Here is a 13,283-nt window from a genome sequence, read left to right as displayed (position 1 = left end):
TAAGGTATCCATTTCTTAATTAAAAAAAAATGCTTTTATCAGTTTTCAAGTTTTATAACAAAAGGTGAACAAATAATGTACATGATATTACATTTAAAGATTGTAGAACAGACTACAAACATCTATACGCACACATCTACTCATACTAAGCAGATTTGCACCAAATGACATTATAGACACATCCATACTTGTGCGTACAAAAAGACCAAACTATAACAGTAAAAATAAAAAATTAACAAATAAATAAAACATTAATAGTAACTGTATCCCACAGGTCTGTGTATAGCTTCTGTACAACCCTAATAAACAATACTACAATATTTTGATGAAGAGAACAAAACAGTGCAATGAATGCCTCCACAAAAGGCAGTTTGTGCTGTTCAAGTTTGTGGGAACTTTTTCTCAACTCTAGCCTGTAGCTCCATATATGGGCCTTTTTTAAAAACATTCATCCTTTAATGACTCTAAAGGATAAAGTCATGGTATGTCTGTTATGTAGCCACAAGCCTTAAGTGTGGCTAATTTTGAAATCTATCTGTTTCTCAGAGTTTCTTTAAATAAACGTAGGAGATGTTTCCAGTGTAGAACCAGTGACTTAGTAACTGTAAAGTTATGTTATTATGTCTGTCTTTCACAGATAAGGTTTTGTTTTATCTGAACAATATGAAAACAGGAAATGCAACATCTCTGCCCTGTAGTCTTGTTCTTTGCTGTCTCATATATAATCATTTACCGACAGACCTGACACATATACTACTGTGTAAGTGTGGCAGGATGAATTAATAGAGCGATCATTCTTCATAACAGTGGTTTTTGTTTACATAGGTGATGCCAGACGTGGCGTAGCAGCTTGGAAGCAGGAAGGTGTAGCTCTGCGGTTAGCGAGTCACCTAAACTACAATTCATGCTGCACCAGCCCCAGGCTGATCGCTGAAAGGCATGACTCAGAGTAACTTTGATCTGTGAATCTCCTCACTGTTGTAGTTTTGTGGTCACTAACTTTTTTAGGCTCAAATTCATCAGTTGTTGGCATAATTTGTTTATAGATTCTTTGGTAGAATGTTAAAGGAAAATGTTATCAATTAAAGAGTCAAATGAGACAGTATTTTTGGAAAGATTTTGATTATTAGGTCACCTTTTTTTCCTTAAGATGATGAGATTTTAACTTTCTAAATGATCAAGATTTATGAGAAAACTGTTCACAACTGTAGCATCAGAGCCAGACATTCCTGACTGAGGTGGCCGTACTGGGACACAGACTTACCCCAAACCTCTGAGGGTGGGATCTTAAATCCTTTAACTTTTGTTGTTTTAATATTTTTAATCTTTTATTTTATTTTATTTTATCTTATTTAATTTTGTTTTATTTTATTTTATTTTATTTTATTTTTTTATTTATTCATTTATTAAATCAATTTTTATTTATTCATTTTCTTATTTATCTATAGATTTATTTATTCATTGCAGATGTTTTCATTTCATTAATCTTGTGGTGGTTCTAAGTATTTGATATATTTCTATATTTTTCCTCACATTTCTTTTTTACCTCTCTTTACTTGTTCTATTTCATTTCTCTTTACTGTTTGTTTTTATTACATAAAGCAAATTGTAACATTGGTTTTGAAAAGTACTATACAAATAAAGTTTATTAATATCATTTTAATTATTATTATTATTATTATTATTATTATTATTATTATTATTATTATTATTATTATTATTATTATTATATTATCATTATCATATCTATTATTATTATTATTATTATTATTATTATTATTATTATTATTATTATTATTATTATTGTTGTTGTCGTTGTCGTTGTCGTTGTCGTTGTTTTTATTTTATTTTATTTTATTTTATTAATTATTATTACAATAGGGCCACCCCAGGCTCTGCTCTGGTGGAACTAACAAAAATGTCACGGATTGTATAAAATCCATTAAGGGCACTAGTTTTGCTATTTGATTAGTTAAAATGAGTTAAAGAATATTGTCAATGTTAGATGGATCGCAAATATCAACCATGTAACCTTATTTCTAACTCTCTCATAGATCCTCACAGAATAACAATCAGCTGATCAGGATCTGGATCGCTGCTCGGTGACACTATCAAAGCGTCATAAATCATTCTCCAAAGCACCAGAATCACAGCCCAGCACGGCTCGAGCACCATCCAAAGAGCACTGCGAGAGTTTTTGTTAACTGGAGCCATCACTCAAAGTACAGAGTGAATAAATACAGGGTACAGTTAGCGATCATTAAAGAAAGAGCCGGCTGGTGAACAGTTACCATGACTCCCTGCAGAGGGCTGCTGGGAATTAACAGTCAGAACAAAAGTCCCTGTCAATTCCATTTGTCGTATGTTTATGTGTGTCTGCGTTTTTGTCTGTTCGCTGCGCACTCTCTTTAAGCTTCACGATGAAAAGATGGAAGTTTTATACACTGTTTTCCAGTTTCCAGTAAGTCCACCGGAGGTTTAACACCAGTATAGTAGTGTGTGTGTGCATGAAGTGTCTATTCAGATGTAATGGTTTAGCTGCTAGTCTTCAATAGCTCCTTTTTCACGTCCTTGAGGAAACAGGCCACTGGTTTTGAAGTTTAAAACATGATTTTAGTCCATCAAGACAGGAAAAAGGTCCCAATTTAAAACCCATCCACTGTCGGAGGATGTAGGTCAAAGGTCAGAACCTCTCTTCTTCTTCTCCTCTTTCACTTTTGTTGCTCGCAACCCCGCCACCGTTCCAGCTCAGCCGGCAGCAGCCTCAAACGACCTCTTCTCTGTGACGTAGCTGCCTTTACCATCACACCACTGTGCTTCTTGTCTCTGGTTTATTGACTTGCTTTTCCTCTGAGACGGTTCTGAAGCTTCAGCCAAGACTCCAGCGGGAAGGAGCCAGAACATTCCAAGACCACAAGACTACGGCGAGGACTCAAACCCAGAAGCAGCCAACCTTGAGGCAGCTTTGCTATCCACCACGCTGATGTGCCACCATGCAGACGCTGATATGCTATCCTTACGTCCTGTCTAAATTCTTATAATCTATTCTTAGAGCTGCAGTGAGTGGACGTCAGAGTATTTTTGTTCTGCTCAGGAATGCTCCAGCTGGGACTCAAACCAAGAACCAGCTCAAACCACAAAACCATCAACTGCTTTGCAGTCCAGACTTTTAAGTGATTATTTTCTAAGTGGTCCAATTGAGGAGGGGCTGTCTTTAAACAAAACGAGGAAAAATAAGCACATAGATTAAAATGTGTGTCTGAGGAACAGCCAGCAGAGAGAGCTGAAGGCCTCAGAGAATGTTCATATTTTTAAAAGCAGCTCATGACCTGCTTTCATTTGGCTTTTTACTAATGTATAATTTTTTTAATTAATCCTATATTACTTTTTGATCATCTAACCTATTTATTTATTTATTTATTTATTTATTTATTTATTTATTTATTTATTTATTTAATTATTTGTTTGTTTTCTGTTTATAATTTTTCATTTATTTATTTTATACAATTGTTTATTATTTATTTTTCATTGTATGCTAACATTTTTTCATTTATTTTATTTAATTATGTATTCATTTATTTATTTATTTATTTATTTTCTGTTTATTATTTTTCATTTATTTATTTTATTTTATTGATTATTTATTTATTTATTCGTTGTATGCTGATATTTTTTTATTTATTTTAATTAATTGATTAAGTGTTTATTTATTTTATTTTCTTGTTTATTTATTTATTTATTGTATGATAACATTTTTATCTTTTTTTTTTTTTAATTAATTAATTATTTAACCGTTTATTTTCTATTTATTTATTTTACATTTATTTATTTACCTTTCATTTATTTTTTCAGTTTACATTTTAGTACATTTCTTAGCTTGTCTTAGCCTTTATTTACATTTTAGCCATATTCTAACCATTTATTTTCTCAGCCCATATAGTTTTAAGTTTTTATTCCATTTCTCCAGTGTTTCCTCAGTGGGGGGCCCTCTGCACTGGGTTCTGGCTGGGATGTCTCTGTCTCGTGGTAGACTGGGGGGTGGGGGTCTGTGGCAGTGCTTCCCTGGCCTGCAGCAAGGTGGGCGCCCGAGTGGAGGCGCCCAGTGCAGATGGCCTCCTGTGAGTGTGTTTCCTGATCTGGCTCCTCTGTACTCAGCTACGCATTCCATAACCACATTATCTCTGAGAGTGTGTGTGTGTGTCTGTGTGTGTGTGCCATAATGGAAGTGGAGGGTTGGAGAGAGTGGGGGCTCCTTTTATACATTTAAAGCAACTTGTCATATGTTTTAGCGTATGAAAAGTGCTCTATAACCAAATTTTGGTTTGATTTGATCTAATAAAACTGTGATGCAGAAAGGCGACAAGAGAAAATTAAGAACCTTGGAAAATCCTGAAAATATCTACCTGTTAAAACTTGCTTAAGAAAATAAAACACAGAAGTTGTACCCCGGGGATAAGATAAGAAAAGTTAAGCTGATTAATAGAAATAAAGAAGACAGGGAAGATAAACCTGAATCAGTTAGTATCAGGTGATCGGCGGTGTCAACGAGCTTGAAATATCTGCTTCAGCCAGCAGATGGTTATTTCTGTTTTCATGCTCATTTGGTGGTGTTTAGATATTTCTCTATGAAATCTCATGAGTTGGCCTGTTTTAAAAGTAGGTGTTGTTTTGTTTATTTATTTATTCATTCATTTTTTTTGTTTGTTTTTCTCCTCAAAGATTTTTTCTTTTCTTTTTTTTTTTTTATTTATTTGTTTTTTTTTTACAAATATGTATTTATTTATGTTTTAAGTTTCCCAAACCACGATGCCCTGGTACTGCTTCACTCTCTGTGGTTTGTATTCTGGGTTTCTGTTGAAAAATTCAACACCTGGCCCAAGCTGAGGAAAGTTTGGAAACCCAAGAAGTGGACAGTACCCTGCCTGAGATAAAACGTCAACTTGATCTGAAACACACACACACAAACACACAAACACTGGAGTCAGTAAATGTCTATCCACTACACCTGACTACAGCCTGAATTCTTTACCTTCATCTTGTTTGCGGGAGAGACTGCCATTTGAGAGGAAAATAAGTAAATGTGGTCTCTCTTTCGTCTCCAGTTTTTATAGCTGTCCTTATTTGAGACCACTCGGTGGCAGTGTTGGCTCAAGAGGGGAAAAGCTGAGTGTAGTGTATTAATTTCCTCCATATCAGCACAACCATACATTAGCATCAGCGCAGAAGGATAAAGCTTTTGAACTTTGACTTAACTCTGCAATAAATATCTAAACAATGAGTCCCATATCCACAAGACAAACTGAATCCACCAAAAAAATATAAAATGATGAAATGGACCAAACTCAGACAATTTGTCTTGGTGGAATTTTGGCTTTCGTGGGTATGGTTTTAAATAAAGTATCAAAACTGGAGTACTGCGTTATCTATTAACATTCAAAAATCTTAAAATCAGCTTGGTCTGAATATGTCTCATCAATATCCATTTACATGGTGCCTTGACTTTTAGGCTCCACCTGGTGGTCTGTGTCAGAATTACATCCAGAATAAAAATGAATGGCATATCTAATACAAAGATACAATGAAACACAACATGTAAGATCTACTTATTTATTTATTTATTTACTTATTTATTTATTTATTTATTTATTTATATTTAAAATGAAATTATGCATTTTCACTTAAGACTTTTTTATTTTCTTATATTATTGTTATGTGATTTTTTGATTTGTATCCTGTGAAAGAAGGGGCAGATACAATGAGAGTTTTTATTCTTTCTGCTCCTTTTCATTCCGTTTAGGGGATCTTTTATTTTTTCTTTGTATCAATTTTTAATTATAAAAGAATTAAATAAATAAAATAAAATAAAAATAAATTCTCCGGGGGACTGAGTTTATAAAAGCTTGCAGTCCTTTATTTAAAAGAAAAAAAAAAGATAAAACAAAAATAAAAGTTAAAAAAAAGTTGACGTGAGACAATACTCAGTTTGAGGTTGGAAAATTATGCTGTTTTCTGTTTTCTTTCTCTTGATTCCTGTACAAATGTTTGCATTAAACAATTTAAAAGTACTTAAAAACAAGCACTTATTTTACAAATGGAGAAGAGTAAATTGAGCTAAAGCACCCATCTGCAGGGACTGATCATCACCAATCGTCAAAACATAGCGGAAAAGACAAACCGGAAGTTGGTCTTTTTCGTGTTTTTTTTTGTTTTTTTTTCTTTTTTGTTTGTTTGTTTGTTTTAAACGTAAGAATGTGCAATTAAAGTTATTACAGTACTGAAGATTCTTTTGTTTTTGGATTCCTTTTTTGTATTTTTTTTTAGTATTACCAAAGTACAATTAACAATATACACATAGTTGCAGCCATAGGCGAAGATACAGCAATCATCCAACAAAGATGCACAAAAATATACACAAAACAACACAAGAAAGAGAAGAGTTAAAACATTTTTCGTGTTTTTTTTTTTTTTTTTTTTTTACTTTTTTGGCGCTACGGTGCTCTCATTAAACTGAAAGTGAGGGGGAAATAAAGATAAAAAATAAAGCGGATTACAAAAAAAAGGGACTTTCAAAACACACACGCACAAAAAAACGTACCTTTATTGATTTTTCGAGCTTATGGTTGATAATTAAGGTTTAGTTTGAGCACAATTTGAGAAATTTCCGCGTTACGTTTGATACAACCAAACATGTTCAGACGACTTTTATTTTGAAACGGTGGCCCCGGAAGTAAATAAAAGTCGCATGTCGCTGTGTGTTAAAAATGTCCACTAGTGTTGCAGCTAAAAAACACAAAATGTTGTCCCCTCAGGTACTTTAACGTGATTGTGGCAAAACAAAAATCACATTATTTATGATGTTTTTTGATTCAATTTATATTTTATTTATTTTTCAGCCCGTGGAGCGCGTGGACTGGAAGAAACGGAAAGCAGAACGTAAGTAAACAGCTAACGTTAGCTACATGAGGCTAACAGTTCCAGCTACATGTGTCAGTTTGATGTGAGTCTGAGGCCGAGGAAAGAAGTTAAGACGTTTTAATTCAAAGTTAAAGCGATTTTAAGTACGAGGATGGTTTTATCGATTTGGATTTTGTTGTTTGTGTTATAAATTTTAAGCAGTTTTTAGCATGTGTGTGTGGGGAGCAACATTAATACAGACTTTATTATAAGATTAGCAGTTAGTCCCCTGTTGTTATCCTGGATGCTCAATTTTTTTAAGATGAACTTCACTAAAAATCAACTGTTTTTCACTAAAATTAATATTTTATTATTTGTTTTGTGAAAATGTGTTAAATCCTACTTAAAATGCTAATTAAAATTGGATATTTGGATTTTTTCTGTTTATCTAGAGTTAGTTGTTTTCACTCAAACTTCTACAAATTAGATTGGGATTTAGAAATTGGAGACTGAAAACTGTAATAAAATTATAATAAAAATTGAAAATTTTATCTTGATTGGTGTTTAAGTTTGTGGACAGAGCAGATTTTTCATTAGAGCCACTCATTCTTGTTCCCTGACAGTAAAAGAGACTCAGAAACAAAGAAAAGAGATAAAAACAATCAAACAGCTGGAAAAGCAGAAGGAGCTGGAGGCTGCAGAGGCTGCCAAACTTGAACAGAAACAAATCAAAAAAGGTAAAAACCTCTTCTTCTCCTCAATCACTGGGAGTCTGTGGTATCTCTTAATCAAGAGCTATGATGTGTGACCCGCTTGTGTGTCTGTTAGGTCGAGATTACACGGTGAGCATCGCCCTGCCAGGGTCCGTCCTGGATAACGCTCAATCCCCTGAGCTCCGCACGTACCTGGCTGGACAGATCGCTCGAGCCTGCGTGGTGTTCTGTGTCGATGAGATAGTCGTGTTTGATGAGCAAGGAGAAGACGTCAAGTAAGTCAGATGGCGTATTTTTAGGCAAGGATCCTCAAAACATCTGAAATCAACAGAGAGTGTTTACCTTTTTCTTCGTCCCACAGGAGCGTTGAAGGAGAATTCAAAGGAGTTGGAAAAAAAGGACATGCTTGTATTCAGCTCGCCAGAATACTCCAGTTCCTGGAGTGTCCCCAGTAAGAAGAACTTAAGAGTTAGATCACCAGTACAAGCCCAGTTTGACTGACTGGTATTAAAGGTCTTTTTTCTTTTTTTCCCTTCAGGTATCTACGGAAATGGTTTTTCCCAAAGCATCGAGATTTACAATATGCAGGTAAGACTGTAGTTTCCTGAGTTTCTGCAATTCTTCAAGACTTTTGGAAGAATAAAATCTTTATGTTTTGACTTAAACAACCAAAAAAGTGTCCTGAGTTTTAGGTCTCAGAGCAAAAAGCAACAGTGGCTGGCTGTCAGACCTTCCTGGAGGTTTATAAGATCAGTTTCATATGTAAAGAATGAGCTGATCTCTGATCCCCAAATTTGAATTAAGAAAATTTATATTAATATAAAAAATAAATATATTTTAAAAAAATTGCAAAAATATCAAAGGATCTTAAGATTTAAAAAAAAAAGAAATTTAAGAAAATGCGAAATTATCAAAGAATTTTAAAATTTCAAAAATTTGCAAAAAAATTAATAAATCTATTTTGAAATTTTTGAAAGAATTCTTGAAATGGATAATTTATATTGATATCATTGCTTTACTCATCTTGCCACATTTTTTTAGTTTTAATAAATTTGCAGCTATTGAAAAGATTTTGAAATGTAAAACATTTTCAAACATTTCCAAAAAAGGAACATTTCATAAATTTGCAAAATATCAAACATGTAAGAAATTTCAACAAGTTGTAAAAAATTCAAAAACTATTAAAATAAAAAAAAAATTGCAAAAGTTTCCAAACAAGGAAAAATTGAATAAATTGAAAAAAAGAAAAATAAATTTAGAAAAAAATTTAATTAATTTGTGAAACACAAAAAGACAAAAAATTGTTACAATTTTGAAATTTTAAAAAGTTGCAAAAATGTCTTCGTCTATTGAAATTTAAAAAGTTGCAAAACTGTCTTAAAATAAATGCAAACACAAAAAGGCAAAATACTTAACAGTTTTGAAATTTCAGAAAGTTGTAAAAATTTCAAGAACTGTTACGATTCTGTTGCAAAAATGTAAAATAAATTGTGAAACACTCAAAGGTAAAAAAACAAAACAAAACTTATCAATCATAAAATTTTAGAAAGTTGCAAAAAGAAAAAATAATTCAAGTCTTGGATTTCATTGCATATATGGATTACTTTGCCCAAGTCATCTTTTTAGCTTATGTTTTGCCAGATATCAAGCATGTATATTAAGTTGGCACGTTGTCAGTTAAATCCATCCACACAGAATTAAAATCTGTGTTTTCTTCAAAAAGACAGTCCAGATGAGTCTTTTTGTAGATGTAGTTATCTTCCCAGGGCTGTAAAACTTGAGGTTAGCCACAGGTGCATGGAAAGTTGGTGGGCTGTTGATGTTGTAGGAGGTGAAGTAGAGCGGTGGCAGGATTAAAAGACAGATGGGATGAAGATTTTGTTCAACTAAATGTTAACACATGATTTTATTTAGTGTCAGTGTCTTTATTCATCAATACCCTCTGGAAGAAAAATAACTATTCTTTATTTCATGAATATTTTTTTAAAGCTACAAGGAGCTACTGCAAATATGATGCAACATTTAAAGACCCAGATATCTTCGACCCATTTGAATTAAATCAGTGAAATTTATGACAGAGGAAATTATCTGTGCTGCAACACAGCTTTATCTTGTTTTGCCAAGACTGGATGCAGCTGTTTCCCCTCACTTATGACCTCGACCCGTGTGCTGTTCTTGCAGGTTTACTGAACCCTTTGGACTCTCCTCACCACATGAGGATGGACGACGAATCAGAATACAGAGAAGGAATCGTCCTGGACCGACCAATCAAACAAGGGAAGGGATCATTAGTGAACTGTGGAATGAGAAAAGTGAGTTTGTCTCTGTGGAGGTGACTGTCGGGGTTACACTCAGACAGATTTAATCCATTTCAGTGTTCTGGTTGATCAATTCAAGTGTGCATTAGTATAAAAAACTCAAAGACTTTTATTGTAAATCAGTCAATACCACGCAGACAAAGACGTCCAGGAAATTTGATTAGCAGGGTCTGGAGATCATGTTTTTTATTTATGCTAGCTAGCAGCCGCTAATCTGCTCTGATCTAACCATGTTTGCCTCTCTCTCCCTAAGGATGTTCGCATTGATAAACAGCTCCAGTCTGGACTTCGAGTCACAGTGCAGCTCAGTGACACGCAGAATCAAGGTAACTTTTCTCACCAAGCTCTTTCATTGAATGCATTTAATGTATAATCACTCATATTTTGGTTATTGGTTATTTTCAGAGAGTAAACTCTTTCAAGGTGTGGTGGTGGCTCCACATGTCCCCAGAACAGAAGGAGGTCTCTACTGGGGCTACAGCGTCCGCCTGGCGTCGTGTCTCAGTGAGTCATTTTCCTCCATCACTCAGAGACGCGCTCCAGGAAAAATTTGCAGCATCACTTCAGGATTAAAGGCTAAAAATAAATGTTGTGTAAGAATTAAGTATGAGGCTTAACCCTGCTGGGAGTGTTTTAATCTGTGGGTTTTTAAACGCAGGTGCAGTTTTCACCGAGAGTCCGTACAAAGACGGATACGACCTGACTGTTGGAACGTCGGAGAGAGGCAGCAGCCTGGACCAAACGTCGCTGAAGCCGTTCAAGTAGGTTCAGAGCAAAAAGTCAGGAAACTCATCAGTGGTCACTGATTTATGTGCACAACATTAGCAAGTAGCATCTTGTTTATCCTGCTTCCTTTTATCACCTAAGTATCATAGAGGCCACCTGGACTTTTTTCTGTCATTTTGGCTTTAAAAGATTTTCAGTTTCACTTCTTTACCTCAGACTGACTCAGGGGTCTGCCACCTTTACTTTATTGGAGCTCATCTGGATTATAGTCATTACAGAGCCACAAAATCTACTTTAACTATACATAAAATTCCAAACACAGTCAAAATCAAGTGAATGTTTATCTAAACGAGAAGTTTTTTTTCAATTAATATAAATGCATGTGATATCTTAGTTTTAATAAATTTACAACTACAGAGATTTTTTTTAAATCGAAAAAAAATTCAAACATTTCCCCCAAAACAGAAGAAAAATTCATTAATTTGCATAATGTCAAAAATTTAAATTTTCCAAAAGTTGCAAAAAAAAATGTAAAAAATGCAAAAATTAAAGTTAGATTGTGAAACACATAAAGGCAAAAAATACTGGACAATTTTGATTTTTTTTTTTTTTTTAATTCAAATACTATTACAATTTTAAAAAGTTGCAGAAAATTTCTTGGAAAAAAAAGCAAATATTTAAAATAAATTGTGAAACAAAAAGGCAAAATTACTTAACAAGTTTGACATTTTAAAAAGTTGCAAAAAATTTCAAAAACTATAAAAATTTCAAACATTTCTAAAAAAAAAAAGGCAAAATTTTGAAATAAATTGTAAAACACTAAAAAGCAAAAATACTCAACAATTTTGAAATTCCAAGAAGTTGCAAAAAAAACTTAAAAAATTATAAAATTTTAAAAAGACGCAAAAAATTCTTAAAGAAAAGCAAAAATTAAAAATACATTTTGAAACACAAAAAGGCAAAAATAGTCAACAATTTTGAAATTTCAAAAAGTTGCAGAAATTTTTGAACTATCAAAATTTCAAAAAGTTGTTAAAATTTCAAAAATAGTAAAATATTAAAAAAGTTTCAAAAAATTTAAAACAGCAAAAACTTGAAATAGGTTGTGAATCACAAAAAGGCAAAAATAATTTTCATTTGCAAAACGTTAAAAAAAATAATAATTTAAAACAAAACTTGGCTTTATTACATGTATGGAATACTTTGCTCTAGTCATAGTTTTTTGCTCATGTTTTGCCACATATTATGCATGTATATACAGCTGGCCTGTTGTCAGTTTAATGAATCCATCCACACAGAATTAAAGATTTTTTAAAGCTACAAGGAGCAACTGCAAAGGAGTCAAAGAGCCACATGAGGCTCCAGGGCCTTGGAAGAGAGTTTCTTTTTTTTTCAGGCGCCATAAGAACTGATGTCTTTATCTTTTCAAAGTCTACAGCTGAGACACTCTGATGCTGAAAGGATGAGTCATACTGTTGTGATCCTTTGATTCCCTTCCTCTTTCAAATTTAGCTCAACCGACCAAATCTTCCCTGGCTGAATTTTCACTCTGACCCCAGCTGTACTTGCGTTTCCAGTGAGCAAAGCAAACGTGCTTAATGCTCCTAAGTGCTCACTCATAGTGGACTGAATATTGGATTTCTTTAAGTAACATCATCTGATCTGTGCTCTCTGTCTGCAGATTGATTTTGTTGATCTAGAAATGTATTAATGAAAAAATAATCGATGACATTTTAGTAGTGATTAATAATGTGCTGACATTAGCATTTAGCTCTCCCTGTGCTTAAAAACAGATTGAAAACAACTGTTCAGCTTTGTATTTTAATGAACTCTTGCTCTTTTTCCACCCTCAGGCATCTCCTGGTAGTTTTCGGAGGTCTTCAGGGACTAGAGGCCAGTGTGGACGCCGACCAGAAACTGAACGTGACTGACCCCAGTGCTTTATTCGACCTGTACCTCAACACGTGCCCGGGTCAGGGCAGCAGGACCATTCGCACAGAGGTGAGAGCCAATCAGAGCCCATACCACATGTTACTGTGACTACATTCTTTGACATGAGGAAATATTGTGATTGAGTTTCTTCTTTTTTTTCAGGAGGCCATCTTGGTTTCCATGGCGGGGTTGAGACAGAAGATCGCTGCTGCCTTCACAGACGTTTCCAATGGTTCATTAAAGAGTTAGCAACAAGAGACGATATTTAGCTGACGTGTTGTTTCTCTGATCCTCTTTATTTTCTGTTATTACATTAAACCAGCAGGTGATTTCCACAGCTGTGAAAACAGCTTCTACTGATAGGGGGGATATATTTTTTTAAAGTGAGGAGCAGTATTTTTTTTTGTTTGTTTGTTTTTTACATTTTTTAAAACTCTGACTTCAAATTCAGAAGAGATGAAATTCTGAGAATAAAGTTAGAATTCTCCTTTTCATTTTAGAGTTCTTTAAAATCAGAATGTCAAAATTGTACCTGTGATTTAGAGTTATGATGATCTGAATTATCAACAGCTTTCCTCTCAAGTAAGGATTCTGAATTCTGAAAAGTTTGAATCCTAAATTTGATCTCAGGATTCTGGGGAAAAACTTTAAATTCTGACTTTTGAGTTAGAATTTCAAAAAAGTAGGAGACTTTATCACG

The 13,283-nt window shown here is 33.7% G+C and overlaps 1 protein-coding gene across 1 annotated transcript; it reads left to right on the top strand.

Annotated features, from left to right (window-relative positions):
* The first annotated feature begins 6,722 nt into the window (after nt 1-6,722).
* spout1 (SPOUT domain containing methyltransferase 1) lies at nt 6,723-12,992 on the top strand. The gene is made up of 12 exons (XM_074690169.1): nt 6,723-6,809; nt 6,894-6,933; nt 7,518-7,631; nt 7,723-7,882; nt 7,969-8,058; nt 8,146-8,195; nt 9,789-9,919; nt 10,179-10,251; nt 10,331-10,429; nt 10,584-10,686; nt 12,505-12,652; nt 12,746-12,992. The coding sequence occupies exons 1-12, from the start codon at nt 6,762-6,764 to the stop codon at nt 12,830-12,832; spliced, it is 1,143 nt and encodes a 380-aa protein (XP_074546270.1). The 5' UTR covers nt 6,723-6,761; the 3' UTR covers nt 12,833-12,992.
* Nucleotides 12,993-13,283: the final 291 nt, after the last annotated feature.

The sequence above is a fragment of the Halichoeres trimaculatus genome, unplaced genomic scaffold (assembly GCF_033239565.1).
Source record: "Halichoeres trimaculatus isolate MK-OKI-2021-1 unplaced genomic scaffold, fHalTri1.1 fHalTri1_scaffold_16, whole genome shotgun sequence".
NCBI lineage: Eukaryota > Metazoa > Chordata > Actinopteri > Labriformes > Labridae > Halichoeres > Halichoeres trimaculatus.
Note: the sequence above shows the minus strand (reverse complement) of the source record. Positions and strands in the feature narration are given on the sequence as shown.